General features: G+C 39.5%; 1 protein-coding gene across 2 annotated transcripts; it reads right to left on the bottom strand.

Moving 5' to 3' along the window:
* Positions 1-363: 363 nt before the first annotated feature.
* CENPL (centromere protein L) lies at positions 364-20,020 on the bottom strand. 2 transcript variants are annotated; one of them, XM_039460057.2, is made up of 6 exons: positions 19,686-20,020; positions 19,384-19,476; positions 14,129-14,309; positions 8,709-8,960; positions 4,336-4,878; positions 364-1,602 (listed from the first exon to the last, which is right to left on the bottom strand). In XM_039460057.2, exons 3-6 carry the CDS (start codon positions 14,300-14,302, stop codon positions 1,531-1,533), a joined length of 1,041 nt encoding a protein of 346 aa, XP_039315991.1. In that variant the 5' UTR covers positions 14,303-14,309; positions 19,384-19,476; positions 19,686-20,020; the 3' UTR covers positions 364-1,530. The 2 variants fall into 2 exon arrangements, with proteins under 2 accessions (XP_039315991.1, XP_074246227.1); XM_074390126.1 differs by lacking the exon at positions 19,384-19,476 and having other exon boundaries at positions 19,686-19,855.
* Positions 20,021-20,047: the final 27 nt, after the last annotated feature.

The raw sequence follows: 20,047 nt of genomic DNA, 5'->3' as shown, positions 1-20,047 counted from the left end.
CATCTGAAATTATTTACCTTTTGCCTTACTTCACTAGAATATAATTTCCTCAGAACAGAGACCTTTCTTTCATTTCTTCACTGCTGTATTCCTATTACCCATTACAATTCTAAGCACATTGTAGGAATTTAATATTAGTTGAATGTCTGACTCCAAAACCCATGCTTTCCCCATTACCTCTGCTGCTCCTAGTATATCTGAAATAATATCCCCTTCCAGTAATCTTTTTTTTTTTTGAGAATGACAGCCTATTAAAGTTATTTTCATTCAAGATTTTTAAAACATTGTTTCTAAAGTAAAAGAAAATCTTATGCTCAGTAAGTAAAAAAAGGAGATTTAGATAAAACATCTTGGGCAAGTATCTTAAGTTGCTCGATCTCAGAGTTTTCATCTGTAAAAAGAAAGAATTGATTAAAACTGATTTAATCTATAGATATTTACCAAGCATTATGCTAAACTGGGACATGAAGGTTAAATAATCTCTGACCTCAAAAGAGGCTCACAGGTGGCTTTGAACTCTGTAATTCGTATGATTCTATGTTACTGTTAGTCTGTACTCCCTGTGTTAATAGAAAAAGCCTACCAATTTCCACTACTGAGATATTAATTAAAAGATGTCATCGAGACATTGATAAGCACATTGCTTCATTTTAAAATAAACATTTAATTCAACATTGCAACAGGAGTTGAACTGTATTTAAAACAGAAGCATATTCATGGCTAAAACAATGTGTATATTAATCTTTAGTTCCCTTTTGAGGATATTTTGATTGCCAGTTCTCTGCAGGGAAATGGCTAGGAAAATGTCTTTAGAAGACAGTTCTTTCTGAATGCAAGTCTAAAATGCTTTTTAAAGATTTTTAAAGACCCAAATCAGAAATATCCATTAGATATATCTCATTTGAATCCTAAGCGCTTAAACACAATAAACACTATATTTATTTATTTTTTTATTTTTTGAGGCAGAATCTCACTCTGTTGCCCAGGCAGGAGTGCAGTGGCACAATCTTGGCTCACTGCAGCCTCTGTCTCCTGGGTTCAAACATTTCTCCTGCCTCAGCCACCCCAGTAGCTGGGATTATAGGCATGCACCACCACACCCAGATAATTTTTGTATTTTCAGTAGAGATTTTCACCAAGTTGGCCAGGCTAGTTTGAGACTCCTGACATCAAATGATCCATCCACCTCAGCCTACCAAAGTGCTGGAATTACAGGTGTGAGTCACCAAGCACAGCCTATACAGACATATTTAAAGATGACAAGAAATTAACAACTCAGCATTTTGAGAGTGGCATGCCAGATCATCATGATTAGAACATGGGCACCTGACTGTGGCTCATCTACTACCATATTCTTTGTTCTTCTAGATCCTTCTTCGCTTCCATCTTGGCAATTCCAAAGGCATGGTGGGGAAAACAGATGAAGAGATAGATGCCTATTTCTCCTGCAGTCTCTTTCAGCACAGCAATTAGGCAAGTAGTCAATAAGAAAAGAGCATATAATCTGTAACTTACAGTCCACATAAGGCCTCACTCAATCTGAAAAATTGCCAGTTCAGTCAAATATGCTAACACTCCAATAAGGTATTTATGACACAGAATCTGCAAAAAGAAAAAGAAGACACTTAAAGTTAGAATAGTGTTAATTATAACAAAGCAGATTGATATTTGAATAATCAACGAATATTGGTGTAGTTTCTGAATTTAATTCATTAAGTTTACCACATGCAATAAACTCATTTTTGGCCAGATACAATGGATCATCCCTATAATCCCAACACTTTAAGAGGCCAAGGCAGGACGATCACTTGAGCCCAGGAGTTCAAGACCAGTCTGGGCAAAAAAGGGAGACCTCGTTGCCACAAAAAATTTTTTAAATTAAAAAATAGCCGGGCGCAGTGGCTCAAGCCTGTAATCTTAGCACTTTGGGAGGCTGAGGCGGGTGGATCACGAGGTCAGGAGATCGAGACCATCCTGGTCAACACGGTGAAACCCCGTCTCTACTAAAAATACAAAAAATTAGCTGGGCATGGTGGCGTGTGCCTCTAATCCCAGCTACTCAGGAGGCTGAGGCAGGAGAATTGCCTGAACCCAGGAGGCGGAGGTTACAGTGAGCCAAGATTGCGCCATTGCACTCCAGCCTGGGTAACAAGAGCGAAACTCCATCTCAATAAAAAAAAAAAAAAAAAAAAAAAAAGGCCAGGTGTAGTGCTATACACCTATAGTCCCAGCTGCTCACAAGGTTGAGGCAGGAGGATCACTTAAGCCCAGGAGTTCAAGGTTATAGTGAACTATAATGACGCTACTGCATTCCAGACTGGGTGAAAGAGTGAGACTCTGTCTTTAAAACAAAAAACAAACCACTCATTTTTATAGTTTCTATTTCTTTCCTTTTTCATTTTTTAATGTTGGTCTCTTCCCATCAAAATTATTTCCCAACCGACTGTTGCACTGTGACCTCCAGTTTGAAAAGCATGAATAGAGTGCTTAAAGACACAGTACTGACTTCTTGGATCTAAGAGATAAGAGTTCAAATCTTGATTCTTCCTCTTATAAACTATCGTTTGTCATTTAAACCTATCTTGGCCTCAGTTTCCTTGTGTTAAAATATGGATTAAAACACCTAACTGGCTGGGCGGAGCGGCTCACACCTGTAATCCAGCACTTTGGGAGGTCGAAGCGGGTGGATCATGAGGTCAGGAGTTTGAGACCAGCCTGGCCAACATGGCGAAACCTCAGCTCTACTAAAAATACAAAGATTAGCCAGGCCTGCTGGTGAGCGCCTATAATCCCAGCTATTTGGAAGGCTGAGGCAGAATTGCTTGAATCTGGGAGTGAGCCAAGATAGTGCCACTGCACACCAGCCTGAGCAACAGAGCAAGACTTCATCTCAAAGGAAAAAAAAGAAAAAAAACCCACCTAGCTAACCGGGCATGGTGGCTTATACCTGTAATCCCAGCACTTGGGGAGGCCAAGGCAAGTGGATCAGTTGAGGTCGGAGTTCGAGACCAGCCTGGCCAACATGGTGAAACCTTGTCTCTACTAAAAATACAAGAGTTAGCAGGGCATGGTGGCAGGTACCTGTAGTCCCAGCTACTCGAGAGGCTGAGGTAGGAGAATCACTCGAACCCAGGAGGTGGAGGTTGCAGTGAGCTAAGATCGCACCACTGCACTCCAGCCTGAGTGACAGAGAGAGACTCTACTTCAAAAAATAAAAATAAAAATAGTAGGCCGAGTGCAGTAGCTCACGCCTGCAATGCCAGCACTTAAGGAGGCCAAGGCGGGCAGATCACAAGGTCAAGAGATCGAGACCATCCTGGCCAAGATGGTGAAACCCCCACCCCCGTCTCTAGTAAAAATACAAAAATTAGCTGGGTGTGATGGCACATGCCTGTAGTCCCAGCTACTCAGGAGGCTGAGGCAGGAAAATTGCTTGACCCCGGGAGGCGGAGGTTGCAGTGAGCCGAGATCGCACCACTGCAATCCAGCCTGGCGCCTGGTGACGGAGCGAGACTGTCTCAATCAATCAATCAATCAATCAATAAAAAAGATAAAAATACAAAAATTAGCCAGGTGTGGTGGCTCCATGCTTGCAGTCCCAGCTACTCAGGAGGGTGAGGCACGAGAATCACCTGAGCCCAGGAAGCAGAGGTTGCAGTGAACCGAGATCACACCACTACTGATGGAATAAGACTCTGTCTCAAAAAAAAAAAAAAAAATACCCACAAAAAAACACCTAACTACCGGGTTGCTCTAAAGATTAGAATTTAAGGTCTGTTAAACTCTTAGTACAGTGATAAGATCACAAAACATTTACTGAATGTATATTGTGACTGTATATTTTAATATATTTTAGAAGCCAATTCTCAGTTTATTTCTGATACTTCTTATCAGAAATGACTTTGTAGAGAATAAAACAATGTCTCTACTATTTCTTTCCCAATGAGGATAGAAAAGCCTAGAATATAAAGATGACATCTTAGTTCTATGTTTCTGGCTATATATATATATATTTTGGTCAAACATACAACATTCTCTGTTACTCTGATCATTATTTCAAAATTTCACGAGAAACAATTTTGAAAGGTTCAAAGTTACTACAAAATAATAATTCATATTATTACCAAAAAGAAGCACACAGCATATAGTGTCCTTCCATTGTAAGGCTATATCTGGAAGGTAAAGAGTTTGGTAAACCATAAAGCATAAAATAAAGGCTCTCTATTGTCTTGAATACATTCAAATGTGTTTCTTCAATGTGGACAATACAATCATCATACATTTTTAAAACCATGCAATAAGGAAAAATTACTTAACTAGATTGTTCAAACTAACCTTAATTTTTCCATCAGTATGTGCTGAAGCTACAGATGTTGAAACACGAACCAATCTTGTGGCTGATAAATGAATTTTGAAATGCCTATGGAAATGTGAATAAAGGCAGTCCATGAATAAGTCAACTTCTTCCTGGGTAACCTCCCCAGGTGTTTTGTGGACACTGTCCCATAAAGCTTTTGCATCCTCTGGATGTATTGCATAAGAAATGTCCAGACTTTGAGGGCTACAGGGTACAGACCAAAGAAATTCAGTAGTAGCCACATAATGGTCCATTTTGCATGCAGTCCACATGGCAGCCATCCAGGAAAGATTAAATGCATTGATTGCTAAAGGACTGAAATAACAGTCAAAGGTTTTCTGAAACCAAGTTCCAATTATGGCTGTGTTAGACTCTGCTCCATTTGCAAGGAATAAGGGCAGACAGGTGAAATCTTCTGAAACAGTCTCCAGAAGACTATCTCCAAATATACAGCAGAACCAGCCAGTCCACAGCACTTTACCTTCTCTATCCTCAGATGGCAATTGAGATTTTGACAGAATCTACAAAAGAAAGTAAACAGGTTCCTTAAATTCAAAAGTATATTTACTTCTAAATTACATCTTCTCAAAATTAGTTCATTAAAAATAAAACAGTGCAATGTAATACTTGAAAAAACAGAGAGAGGATAGTCTCCCCAATGATTAAAAAGGCTTATCAAAATAAGTGGCCTTTTTTTTTTTGAGATGGAGTCTCACTCTGTCACCCAGGCTGTAGTGCAGTGGCGCGATCTCGGCTCACTGAAACCTCCACCTCCTGGGTTCGAGTGATTTTCCAGTCTCAGCCTCCTGAGTAGCTGGGATTACAGGCATGCACCACCATACCCAGCGAAATTTTGTATTTTCAGTAGAGACAGGGTTTCACCATGTTGGCCAGGCTTATCTTGAACCTCTGACCTCAGGTGATCTGCCTGCCTCGGCAGTGCTAGGATTCCAGGAATGAGCCACCATGCCCAGCCCCCAATATTCTTAAACAGTGGAAACATGATATAAGATCTTGGTGTAACCAAAATGCAAAGTAAGAGCTACCAATGTGGTATAACCAGATACAGTACCCTGAAACAAACAAACAAAAACCCTCAACTTTAGAAAGAACTGTAAAAGGTCACAAAATCCAACATGTTTGAATTCTTTCATTGAGGAATACTTCAGTATTTCCCAAGGCAGGACTATCAACTTAAAATGTTCTTTTATATGTTAGACCCTATGGTTTCTACCCACTGGTCCTGCTTTCTTCCTTTTGGGCATGTAGAATATAATAAAATCTAATCTCCCTTCTACAGGAAAAGTCCTTCAAGTATTTGATGGTCCCTATCGTATATAGTACTAAGTTCAACATTTCCAGTTTCTTCAACCATTCCGCCTATGACATGCTTTCACATTTTCTCACTATTCTAGTCACTCTTCCCTGAAATTATTCTGCATAGGAATCATTCGTCAGTGAACATCATTACTTTAAATAGGTCTGATTCAGGGAGGAGAGGAAAAAGGTCTGAGTGCAAGACCTTTTTTTAAAGGCTAAACCACCACCTTTAACCTAGATTATACTCCTGTTAATGTAATTGCAGATTGCAGTTTTCTGGTTTTTAGTTGACAGCTTTATATGAACTAGCCCGGTATATTCATATTTGCTGTTATAGATAAATTTCTCCCAACTTATACTGAGGCAGTAAACTTATTCCTACTAAAATTTTAATCTCTTTTGATTGGGCTCATTGGACAATCCATGCAGATCATTTAGGATCTCTGATTACATTTTTAGCTGACTGTCTAACCTCTCAAACTTTAAATTTTAAGTTACACGACAAACATGCCTTCCAGATACTCACAGAAGTCTGTTCAAGCATTAAGCAAACCAAGGTTAAGATCACAGCTTTGTATAATAGCCCTTCAGATATGATCATTTACACAGTTACTTTTACCATATTTTACCTTCTTATTCAAGAAATTATCAAAGACTCTCAAATACCCAGAAGTTTAGATATGTTTATCACACTTTCATGACCTAAGAGTCCTGTAACCCTATCAAGAAATGAGATTTAATTTGAAAACTATTAGAACACTATACCAGGAATTCAAGAGGTCATTTCTAATTCTCACAAGGGTATATGCTTGACTGATAACATGCAAGTCACAAACCTCTCTGTGCATCTGCTGCTTCACTTGATAAAAACTGCTAATTGTCTCTCAATTATTCATTTGTCCTTCCACAATAAAATAGTCCCTTTACAGCTGGGCAAGATGGCTCATGCCTGCAATCCCAGAACTTTGGGAGGCAGAGGCAAGTGGATCACTTGAGCTCAGGAGTTTGAGACCAGCCTGGGCAACACAGTGAAACCCTGTCTCTACAAAAATATAAAAATTAACCTGTCATGGTAGCACATGCCTGTAGTCCCAGCTACTTGGTGGGGGACGGGGGCGCTGAGAGGTGAGGACTGCTTGTACCCAGGAGGTAGAGGTTGCAGTGAGCCAAGATAGTGCCACTGCACTCCAACCTGGGTGACAGAGTGAGAACTTACCTCAAAAAGTCTCTTAAGTTGGCAGAGTACCCACTGAAAAAAATTCTTTTCTAGCCTCCCTTCCAACTAAGATATAAACAGAAGTTACTGGGTCTCAGCAAGATTTACTCTGCATCAGATTCTGTTTGTCCTTCCCATCTTTCTCCTACTTCCTGCTGGGAACTTGACTATAATGTTTAGAGCTGCTGGAGACATCTTATGTTAGACCATAAGGTAACTTTTAGGATGAAAGCCATGCACCAATGAGAAGAAAGAGCCTAGATTATTAATGATTTCATCAAGCATCATACCAGCCTTGGACAGCTTACCTCTACGAATTTTTAAAAAAGATAGTATACCACTAACTTATTTAATTCACTCTTATTTAGTCTAAACCTAATCCTAGAACATCTTGAGATCTTTGCCAATACCATGCCCTATATCAGGGGTCAGCAAATTTTTTCTGTAAAGGGCCAGACAATAAGCATTTCAGACTCTGCTGGCAATATGGTCTCTGTTGCAACTTCTCAACTCAGCTGTTACAGCACAAAAGCAGCCACAGACAATACATAAGTAAATAAAAGAGGCTATGTTCCAATAAAACCTTATTTACAAAAGCAAGCAGCAGGTCAGATTTGGCCTACGGGCCATGGTTTACTGACCCCTAATCTATACAAACAAAAAGTCAGTCCTTTTCAACTGTTTAAGAACTTAATTTCCTTATCCAGTATTAAAATTAGTTAGCTCAAAAGAAACAGAAGCAGCAGGCATGAATAATAAACCAAATAAATCTGAGGCTGAGTGCAGTGGTTTATGCCTGTAATCCCAGCACTTTGGGAGGCCAAGGAGGGTGGATCACTTGAGCCCAGAAGTTTGAGACCAACCTGGGCAACGCGGCAAGACCCTGTCTAAAAAAAAATACAAAATTTACCCGAGTGTAGTGACATGCACCTGTAGTCCCACCTACTTGGAAGGCTAAGGTGGAAGGATCACTTGAGCCCAGGAGGTTGCAGTAAACCTCCTAAGCTGATTAGATCATGCCAATGCACTCCAGCCTGGGTGACAAAGCGAAACCCTGTCTCAAATAAAAAGAAAGAAATGCAACATTTTATATTCCTTCCTATAAGTAGTATGTAAGAGCAACAGAACTATCTTGATTGATGAAGAAACCAGATGTATTTATTTATTGTATTTTTTGTAGAGATGGGGTCTTGTCAGGTTGCCCAGGCTGGTGCTGAACTCCTAGGCTCGGGTGATTTGCCTGCCCTGGCCTCCCAAAGTGCTGGTATTACAGGAGTGAGCCACTGCACTGCACCCAGGCCTTAAAATATTACATCTCTGAGAGTAACCTGGCATGAAGGATCACAATATTTAATGATATACTATATATTTTTATACTAAAATTCTACTTCTAGAAATTTAGTCCCAGTAAAAACCACAAAAATATGGAATTCCTAATGATATGAGTAATTGTCTACAATATTAGTAAAAATGTCATAATGCAAAAGTATGGGCAATACAACCCCAATTTCAAGACTATATATACAGATAACCAAACATATATACCAAAATGCTAAACTATAATTTTTAACTTTTTTGTATTTATGTATTTCCTGTTTTTAAAAATAAACATGATTTTGTACACAAACTACATATATATGAAAAAAATTTAAGTTGATTAGATCTAATTATTAGTTTAGTCAAACAAGACCCAAAATACACTATAAATCACAAAATTAAAAATTTTAAAACAGAAGAAAATACCACAACAATTTCCAAACAAAGAAAATGCAGATTCTTTTCCCCTAGGAAGCAAGTATTGTTTACGTATTATACCTGGACAAGCAATGCTTCAGGGTCCTTTTGTGTTCCCTTGATTCCTAGGAGAGTAGAAAAAATCACTTTGATGTTGAAGTCTTCTCCCACTTCCACAGCAAGCCCTTTTTGCTTTTCAGCAACAATAAAAGCATTCAGAAGTCTAGAATACTCTTTGATACTACTATAGGAGAATTTATATAAGGGAGTTAAACTATATAAAGTCCACTGTTTATGCAGAAGGAATGCAACCTTTTGAGGGTCAACATCTTCCTAAAAAAAAAAAAAAAAAAGACAAAGTAAGTTTAAAACTAGGAAACACTGGTAAGAATTTAATATAGCATTAAAAAAATTTAATACAAATCAATTATTGGGTACCTGATTTTTGCACTCCAACCAAATGAGTTTGCAGGACTTTTTGCAGCTCCTTCTCTTTAGAATGTACCTTCTCTTTAGAATGCCCAAGTGTTCACGTGACATGTTTCTTCACTTCATTCAAGTTTGCTGCCCAAATGTAACCCAAGAGGCTACTCTATTGAAAGTAGCACCTGCACCTATCCCAGTTTTTGTATCACCTCACCTGGCTTTATTTTTCTTCACAGCACTTACCACTACCCAACATTATATTCTTGTAATTTTTTTTTTATTTTGACTCTCTGTCTTCTCTACTAGAGTATGAGCTTGACGACAGCACTGATTTTTGTCTAGTTAGTTCTCTCTAGAACAATGCTATCTAGAACAAGTGTTCAATAAATATTTAACATAAAAGTTGTTTTATTTTTAGAAACTTCAAATTATAGATTTCAAAAATAGTAACTATTCCTAAAGTATCTAATTTGATTAGCTTTAAGTAATTTAAAAAATGATTTAGGCTGGGTGCAGGGGCTCACGCCTGTAATCCCAGCATTTTGGGAAGCTAAGGCAGGTGGATCACAAAGTCAGGAGTTTGAAACCAGTCTGGCCAACACGGTGAAACTCTGTCTCTACTAAAAATAGAAAAAAAAGTTGAGTGTGGTAGTGTGCGCCTGTAGTCACAGCTGCTAGGGAGCCTGAGGCAGAACTGTTTGAATCCTGGAGGTAGAGGTTGCAGTGAACCAAGATCTCGCCACTACACTCCAGCCTGAGTGGCAGAGCAAGACTCTGTCTCAAAAAAAAAAAAAAAACTGTTTGGCTATAAATCTACTCTATGACACCATGCCCAATTCAACAGATTAAATAAAATGATACTCAGGGGCTGGTCCAAAGGGAGTGAGTTTTCTCAACTGATTGTTCACAATCAGTTATAGATCAAACTCCTTGTTTCCAACTCCTTGTTCTACTCTTTCCCTCTCTCACTACTGCACTAGTCTAAAAAAAAGAAAAAAACATACTTGGGAATATTTTTTGCCATGCTCTATTAGAACCACAAGTACCATTAAAAACAAAAATACTTCATTTGTATTGGCCCCATGACATTTTTCAGGGTCTTCATGCCCCCATATAGGTTCCTAGTTTCCTTCCAAACTGAATTTTTTTATAGAGTCCATACTTCCTGTCATAGTTTTCACAGCTCCAACAACCTTTTAGAACTTTCACTACAGTTGTCTCCTTGACAAAAATGTTTGTTCTGACTAAAGTATTCATTGAAACGTTATAAACTGTTTTATTTGATTTTATTTTAGAGACAGTCTCAAACTGTCATCTGGGCTAGGGTGCAATGGCGTGATCCTGGCTCACTGCAACCTCCACCTCCCAGGTTCAAGCAATTCTCCTGCCTCAGACTCCCGAGTAGCTGGGATTACAGGTGCATGCCACCACGTCCAGCTAATTTTTTTATATTGTTAGTAGAGATGGGGTTTCACTATGTTAGCCAGGCTGGTCTCAAATTCCTGACCTTGTGATCTGCCCGCCTCAGCCTCCCAAAGTGCTGGGATTACAGGCAGGAGCCACTGCACTGGGCCATAAACTGTTTTATTATAACCTAAACACATAGATGAGGAAGAAAGAAATTTCTTTCATGTCACAAAGAAAGCCAGGCATGGTGGCTCACACCTGTAATCCCACCACTTTAGGAGGCTGAGGCAGGAGGATAGCTTGAGCCCAGGAGTTCAAGACTAGCCTGGTCAACATAGTTGAGACCAGTTTTTTTTTTTTTTTTTTTTTTTTTTGAGACGGAGTTTCGCTCTTGTTACCCAGGCTGGAGTGCAATGGCGCGATCTCGGCTCACTGCAACCTCCGCCTCCTGGGTTCAGGCAATTCTCCTGCCTCAGCCTCCTGAGTAGCTGGGATTACAGGCACGTGCCACCATGCCCAGCTAATTTTTTTTTTTTGTATTTTTAGTAGAGACGGGGTTTCACCATGTTGACCAGGATGGTCTCGATCTCTCGACCTCGTGATCCACCCGCCTCGGCCTCCCAAAGTGCTGGGATTACAGGCTTGAGCCACCGCGCCCGGCTGAGACCAGTTTTTTTTTTAAAAAAAAAAACTTTAAAAAAATTAGCCAGGCATGGTGGCATGTGAATACAGTCCCAGCTATACTTGTGAGGATCACTTAAGCCCAGGAGTTGGAAGCTGCAGTGAGCTATGATTCTGCCACTGCACTCCAGCCTTGGTGACAGAGTGAGGACCTGCACTAAGTGAAAGCCTATCTCTAAGAAGAAAATTAATTTTTAAAAAAAGAAAATTGTCACAAAAAAGCAAAACTTGTCTAATCCCTCATACTACATATTCAACAATACTTTAGGATATGAGACTACTGACAAGAGAAAAAGCTACAATGATAGTGACTGATCACCCAGGCCCCTAGCTAAATTATTCAAAACCATACACTAACCTTTTATTGAATAGGATTTTATTTCCTGCTTCAGTAAAATTAGAAATTATTCATGCTATATACCTTCAGGGTTGTTTGTGAATGATCAAAATAGAGCATGTTGTCACCAGACAAATCTGGGTCAATTTAAATACCAAAATAATTCAGCAATAAATTTAAAAATCCTTGAAAAAAGGAATTTATGAGCCCATACCAATAATAAATAGAAAAATAAATGAAGAGAAGGGTTACAATAGACTGTCAAAGGCTGGCTGGTAAACATGGAGGGAGTGTTAGAGCTGGAAAATCATTTTGTAACCATGATAAAGATGGAATCAGGAAAAAATTATCAATGGAAACCAAGTCTAAGAAGAAATTTTGACAATTAACAGGATATCTGCCTTATCTTAAAGTTGTCTTTCCACAAACTACTTCCTAGTTGCAGAGAGGAGGAAAAAAGTACTTAAAGAAACTGGACAACTTCTTAACAGATTGATCAAAATTAATGTCACCTGTGTGCCTTCAGATGCGATTCCCCAAGGATACCACAGCACCTATGCAGTACTCTAGCCAAAAATAATAATTTCAATTTAATCATGAGAAAACACCAGACAAATACAAAATGAGGAACATAATACTTAAAAAGAAAAAAGAATGTTGTACTGTATTCTTTAAAAATGTCAGTGTCATTAAAGACAAAGAAATACTACGGACAAACCTGACAAAAAAAAAGCAATGGGGAAAGGGTTCCCAATTCAATAAACAGTGCTGGGATAACTGGCTAGCCAAATGCAGAAAACTGAAACTGGACCCCTTCCTTATACCATATGCAAAAATTAACTCAAGGTGGATTAAAGACACAAATGTAAAACCCAAAACTATAAAAACTCTGGAAAATACCTAGGCAATACCTTTCAGGACATAGGTACAGGCAAAGATTTCATGACAAAGACACCAAAAGCAATCGCAATGAAAGCAAAAATTGACATATGGGATCTAATTAAACTAAAGAGCTCCTGCAGAGCAAAAGAAACTATCAATAGAGGAAACAGAAAACTTACAGAATGGGAGAAAATTTTTGCAAACCATGCATCTGACCAAGGTCTACTATCCAGCACCAATAAGGAACTTAAATTTACAAGAAAAAAAAATGGGCCAGGCACAGTGGCTCACACCTATAATCCCAGCACTTTGGGAGGTCAAGGAAGGTGAATCACCTGAGGTCAAGAGTTCCAGACCAGCCTGGTCAACATGGTGAAACCCTGTCTCTATTAAAAATGCAAAAAAATTAGCCAGGCGTGGTGGTAGATGGCCTGTAATCCCAGCCACCTGGGAGGCTGAGGCAGGAGAATCGCTTGAGACCAGGAGGCAGAGATTGCAGTTAGCCAAGATTGTGCCACTGCACTCCAGCATAGGTGACACAGCGAGACTCTCTCTCAAAAAAAAAAAAGGAAAAAACAACCCCATTAAAAAGTCAGCAAAGTACATAAATAGACACTCCTCAAAAGAAGACATACATGAGAACAAAAATCATATGAAGAAAAATTCAACATCACTGATCATCAGAGAAATGCAAATCAAAACCACAATGAGATACCATCTCATACCAGTCAGAATGGCTATTATGAAAACAGTAAAAAACAACAGATGCTGGCAAGGTTGTGGAGAAAAATAAAAAGTCAAAAAATAACAGATGCTGGTGAGTTTGTGGAGAAAAAGGAATGCTTATACACTGATGGTTGGAGTCTGAATTAGTTCAACCATTGTGGAAGACTGTGTGGCAATTCCTCAAAGACCTAGAGACAGAAATATTATTTGACTCACCAATCCCATTACTGGGTATATACCCAAAGGAATATAAATCAGTCTACCATAAAGATACATGCATGTGTATACTCACTGCAGCACTATTCACAATACCAAAGACATGGAATCAACCTAAATGCCCATCAGTGACAGACTCGATAAAGAAAATGTGGTACATATACACCATGGAATATTATGCATCCATAAAAATGAACGAGATCATATCCTTTGCAGGGACATGGATGGAGCTGGAGGCCATTATTCTTAGCCAACTACCAAAGGAACAGAAAACCAAATGTTCTCACTTATAAGTGGGAGCTAAATGATGAGAACACATGGACGTATAGTGGGGAACAACAAGCACTGAGGTCTATTGGGGTGGAGGGTGGGAGGAGGGAGAGAAGCAGAAAAAATAACTAACAGATACTAAGCTTAACACCTGGGTGATGAAATAATCTGTACAACCAACCCCCATGGCACACATTTACCTATGTAACAAACCTGCACATCCTGCACATATACCTCTAAACTTAAAATAAAAGTTAAAAAAAAGAATAGGGTGGACATGATTCCAATTAAAGGAGATTAAAGCACATAAAAACTCCTGGTATATATGGGTTCTATGTTTGAAAATTAAAAATAAGTAAATAAATAAAAATATAAAAAATAAAAGACATAAAAGAGGTAGCAGTGATAGTTATGAAACTGTTTCTTTGCTTCTCATTTATTTTATTAGCTGAGGGGTTAAGAAGATACTAAGAATACTATAGTTACAAAAATTGAAATGTTTTGTTCACAGATACCCTCAATTGTTGACTAACACAAAGGAACACAAAAAGCATACCTGTAACTGTGAACAATGGGGAATTTTCCTTCGAGGTGAAGGCGGGATAAATGAAGTCTGCTTCCTAACTGATTCTAATCGTTTCTGCAGGAAAGTGGCACTTATAAAGTAATCTTCAGGCCTTGAGGATGTACTTTGTCTAGGAGTTGATTCTGATACATCATAAGAATCCATGGTGTGTCTACAAAAGAAGAAATAAAACCAGAATTATAAGCACTAAAAAGTTAATCCATGCTCACAGTTTCACTGATTCCTCTCCTCACTATAAAGGAATCCTTTCTTTTTCTTTCTTCTCCCTTCCCTATCCCCAGTTTTGACTTTTAAACCAAGAGGCTGAAGTAGAAGGATTGCATGAGCCCAGGAAGTCAAGGCTGCAGTGAGCTGTCATCATGCCACTCAATTCTGGCCTGGGTGACAGACAGGGCGAGACCCTCTTAAGAAAAAAAAGAAACACAAACTCATTGGCTAGAGCCCACTTTTATGAATATCTTACAGATACCTCAAACACAGTATATGTTCAAAACTAAATTCAAACTCCTTTTCCTCCTTCTTCCAAAAGCTAACTGATTCATTTTCAAATTCTTGTCAATTTCCTAACTTAAATTCATATAGTCCTCTCCTTCATTCTTTAACATACAGTCATTAAGCACATTCTACTGAGTTTTTCTTTCAAGAATCTGTCATCCTTTCACAAAGCTAATTCCTTAGCCACAACTAAGAGTTCTCCATATGTAAGAGTAATCCATTCTTCCCAGAAATAGCCCTTTATTGTTATCTGAGCAAAAACCTTTACAGTAAAAAGACAAATCCTAAACTCTTCTGCTGGGTATTTTGGGTCTTTCTAATTAAGCTTCTCCTTATCCTCATAATTCTTCTCTCCAACCTACGACATAAACATATTCTTATCTTCAGGGCTTTGCTTCTCAACTGTATTCCCTATCTTAAGCGTCCTTTTCCCATCTCACCTCCTTTAAGAGCATGCTAGAAATTTCACTTCCTTTCAAACTAGGGTTTTTTTTAACCTCTTGGTCCTGAAATACCTATGAAACACATAGGTTATGACATATCTGTTACCCGTTATCAGTAGCTCATTTCTGGAATCAGAGTGTGCGTGTGTGTGTGTATGCTGAATGAGCTCTCATCTCTAAGTAAGTCTAAAAAAATCCCTCAAGAATGTTCTACAAAATCCTTGAAGATATACCAGTATACATAGCTTTCCTCAATCACCCAGTCTGTACCACTCATTTTAGCCCCTGTTTATATACTTCCTTGTACCATTTTTCAGTGTGCATTTCTTGTATCCCTAGTAAAACTAACCTTCTTTCACTGAAACTATGCTTTATATTTCTCATGTTTAATTACCCAAATACAATGCTGCATGCCCTTTACTTGTTAAACAAGTATTGGTTAAAGTAAACAGAAGTATTTCATAGAACTTTAAAATTAGGGCCAGGCATGGTAGCTCATGACTGTAATCCCAACACTTTGGGAAGCTGAGGCAGGTGAATCACTTGAGCCCAGGAGTCTGGGGTCAGCCTGGACATCACTGTGAGACTCTATCTCTACAAAAAATAAAAAATAACCAGCCATGTGTGGTGGTGCATGCCTGTGGTCCCTACTTCAGCTACTCAGAAGGCTGAAGTAGTGGGTTGCATGAGCCCAGGAGGTCAAGGCTGCAGTGAGCTGTGATCATGCCACTGAATTTCAGACCTTCTCAAGAAAAAAAAGAAACACAAAATTAAAATACAATTTGCATCAAAAGGAATTATTGAAAAGTTATTTCCTTCCAGCAACATGTCGGCACTCAAAAAGTTTCAGGTTATGGGGCATTTCAGACTTCAGATTTTCTAATTAGGGATGCTCAACCTGTATCTTCCATTTCAATATGTCAGAATAGGATACTCTTTATATCTTGCACAAAACTCCATAAATTAAACATGTAATCCTAGCATGGACAACATAGCAAGACCCCATCTCTTAAAACAAACAAACAAAAAGATTTAGCCTGGCCACTCCAGAGGCAGAGGCAGGAGGACAGCTTGAGCCCAGGAGTTAGAACCTTCAGTGAGCTTTGTTTGCACTTTAGCCTGGGCAACAGAGTAAGACCCTCTCTAATTAATAAATAAATACATAAACAAAATATGTAGCATTATTTGTCCTTAAAGTTCAAATAATGTCCAGAGCAAGTTCATATACCACACAGTTTGTTTTTTAAAATGTCCATAGTAGCTTTATTCATAATAGCCAAAAACTGAAAACAACTCAGTGTGTGAACTATTAAATAAACTGTGGTACATCCACACCATGTAACAATACTCAGCAATGAAAAGAAACAAATTATTGATACATGCAACATTTGGTAAAGCCAAGCTAAAAAGGTCACATATTCTAAAATTTCACAGATACAACATTTTTTAAATGACAAAATTAAAGGAATGAAGAACAGATGAGTGGCTGACAGGGATTAGGGATGGGGAAGAGGGTAGGAGGGGCATAAATGTGACTATAAGAAGGCAACACAAGAATTACTTGTGGTGATGGAACTGTACCTTCACTGTGGTGGTGAACACACTACACCAGACACCATACAATTTTTTTTTTTTTTGCCAGTCAAATTTAGCAGTGGGGGGTTGTATACCAACTTTAGTGACACTAATGTTAGTAAGTTCTGATAACTCACTACCATCGGACCAGCCACCACACAATTTAAATAACAGCTACTCTAAAGTGTCCTAGCTTTAAATGCATATTGAATTACCTATTTCAAAGATAATTTTAATTAGTCCTACTTACACAGAATGTTTCCCTCAAATTTGTGACTTGGTACAATAATCACTAACACTTATTGAGCATTCATCATATTTCAGGTACTCCTCTAAGCCCTTTATAAATATTTTCTCATTGAATCCTCAAACAACCCCACGAAGTAGATCATGCTCCCAGCTGACAAACAGAAAGTTGGAGAAATTAAGTAGCTTGCCAAAGTCAACCAGTTGGAGTGGAAGAGCCAGGATCTGAATTCAGACAGTCTAACTATGCAATGAATGCACTTAACTACATGTTGTTTCACATTGCCTTTTAAATAGGGATCAATTATGAGGCAACATAAGCCCTGCTGAATTTTTTTTTTTTTTTTTTTTTTTTTTTGAGACAGAGTTTCGCTCTTGTTACCCAGGCTGGAGTGCAATGGCGCGATCTTGGCTCACCGCAACCTCCGCCTCCTGGGTTCAGGCAATTCTCCTGCCTCAGCCTCCTGAGTAGCTGGGATTACAGGCACGCACCACCATGCCCAGCTATTTTTTTTTTTGTATTTTTAGTAGAGACGGGGTTTCACCATGTTGACCAAGATGGTCTCGATCTCTTGACCTTGTGATCCACCCGCCTCGGCCTCCCAAAGTGCTGGGATTACAGGCTTGAGCCACCGCGCCCGGCCACCCTGCTGAATTTGACTCCTTAAAAGAGAAATGCTATGATTTCCAAAAACATTTTAAAGTCTAGGTGACTTTACAAAATGTAGCAATAAATCTAGGTGAGAAAAAGACTATTAGCACTAAGAGGGATGGTTTTGAGAAAACATGTTCATTGAGTATTTAATGTTAAGGTAAAATAAAATAGCCCAATCCATGAATTAAAGATTAGTAAATGATTTATACTTATTTTGCCTTCTCAACTTACACTCAAGAATGTGTACTTTTGCCCAGCACAACAATCAAGAGGTTATAAATATATCTTAACTCAACATGTTATTGTCCCAATACTCTTCCTTCTAATCGGAAAGAGGTCCTCTTACTTGTATCTCCCCTGGACACCATCTCCTATATCTGGTGAATCATCTGAACCTGAAATGGGAATTCTCATAAACTTTTTTTTTTTTTTGCCAACTACTGTACTCTGTTTTGCTCAGTAATAATTCCATTCTTCCTTTTCATTTTCTTCCCCCACTAAAAAAAACTTTCATCATCTTTTACTCTTCCTTCAACATCACTTTTACATCTAAAAAGCTAACTTTATTAACTTTATCATCAAATTCGCATATATTTTTTTTTTCTTTTTTCGGGGGAGAGGGGAGGCAGAGTCTTACTCTGTCGCCCACACTACAGTACAGTGGCGCACAATCTTGGCTCACTGCAACCTCCACCTCCCAGGTTCAAGCAATTCTCCTGCCTCAGCCTCCTGAGTAGCTGGTACTACAGGTGTGTATCACCACACCCGGCTAATTTTTTTATTTTTTAGTAGAGATGGGGTTTCATCATGTTGGTCAGGCTGGTCTTGAACTCCTGACCTCAGGTGATCCGCCTGCCTTGGACTCCCAAAATGCTGGGATTACAGGCATGAGCCACCACACCTGGCCTCTGACATATTTCTTTAAAAGATATATACTTGTCCTCTTAAATGTGGGCTTCACTTTCATTCTCAATTATAGCCACTTATCTTGTTCCCAATTTTAGCCCCTTTCACTATCAGTCTTTCCATAGTCACCACTTTTATCTTATCATTACCTTGCTTGAGACGCTGCCGTAACAGTTCCCACATGTCTATATGAAGTTGAATCAGAATGCCTCCGTCTGGCTTTCAAGGCAGTACTGTATCTGTTCCTATCCAGGTTCATTTTCTACTACTTCAGCTCTTACCCCAAGATCCACGGACATTAGACTTTCCAAAATACAAAATTCTGCATACAATCCCCCTAAGGTTTTTGTATACAACACTGGGAGGTTGGGGGTGGGGGGCGCAGGGGCGGGAGTGGGAGTGAAGAAAGTTTCAGTAGACAATTATTTAAAAAGTTAAGAATCACTGCCCGATACGCAAACGTGCACACCCTACTCTAGACAGATGATGACCCTACTGCTCTTCCTGCCTTTTTATTCACCTTATCGCCAATTAAAAATACTTCCCTACTCCCATTTGTGTGACCACATGTTATCCATTTTCCAAGTGCCATCTCATCAGGAGTTTTGCAGAGCTTGGCAGGGCTAGCTAGTTCTCTTGCCAATTCCACTTGCAATTGTGGAAGCACACAAGGAAAACTTTCTTGTTTCTCTTGTGGTTAGTCCCTGAAAGGGCTCTGACTTGATACACTTTTCCACATTGCCACCAACATCTAAATCCAACCGCCCCAGTGCCAATACTTAGCCAGGTGTTAAGCACGTAGTGTAAACACACCTCAACACACAAGTATTGTGAAGATAATGACCACACAACAGGGCAAACGCAAAGTTTAAAGCAGCTCCTAGACCAATACAAAGCATCTTTACCAATAAAATGCCGTAATGACGCTGTCACCCATTCGGGATTCACGAATCATTCTTCAAAGTCCGGCTACAAAACCATGTCGAGACTGAAATCCCCTGAAGGAAAAAAAAACAAAAACAAAAACAAAAAACGCCAAAATGACAGCTAAGGGAGATGCCAGAGTGACCTCTGGCTCTCGCAAATTCCCTCTAGCTCCACAGCAAGTGAGTTCACCAGAGACACGACCGCGCCCAGGAAGACCTCCGCTCCCTCAGACGCGGGGCGGGCCTTACGACTTCACTCTGGGAGGGACATTTCCGCTCACCCAGCTCAGCGACCCTCGCTCCAGCGGAGTCAGCTTCTGCTCGCGGAGGGAGAAGGGCAAAAGGACAGTGCGTCCCAACCCGTCCCACTCCGGATGAGCCTGTCAGAGCCCAGGCCAGCTCTGAAATTACGCCATGGAGAAACGGCAATTCGGCCCTCCACCGCCTCTAGAGTTTAAAATAGTTTCCCGACTCGCCCTGCGGCCCCACGCAGGAAGCCTCCTTGGCGCCCCGCCTATTCCGTTAACAGTGAAGCAACTAAAATTGCCATTTTAACTGAGGGCAAGGCCGAGCCACTTAACGACTATCGCCAACCTTTCCAATTCCTCTCGGTTGCTCGTCAGTTTTTCTACCGGCGCGAAGC

Source organism: Saimiri boliviensis, chromosome 19 (genome assembly GCF_048565385.1).
Source record: "Saimiri boliviensis isolate mSaiBol1 chromosome 19, mSaiBol1.pri, whole genome shotgun sequence".
NCBI classification, from domain to species: domain Eukaryota; kingdom Metazoa; phylum Chordata; class Mammalia; order Primates; family Cebidae; genus Saimiri; species Saimiri boliviensis.
This window is presented reverse-complemented; position numbering and strand designations above follow the sequence as displayed.

Bases quoted from the DNA above. Each gene is read 5' to 3' on its own strand.
- CENPL (XM_039460057.2), bottom strand. From the start codon at position 14,302: ATGGATTCTTATGATGTATCAGAATCAACTCCTAGACAAAGTACATCC. The intron at 8,961-14,128 runs GTATGCTTTTTG...TTTTTTTTTTAG, and splicing joins CCCATTGTTCACAGTTACAG to GAAGATGTTGACCCTCAAAA. The intron at 4,879-8,708 runs GTATAATACGTA...TTTCTTTTGTAG, and splicing joins CTGAAGCATTGCTTGTCCAG to ATTCTGTCAAAATCTCAATT.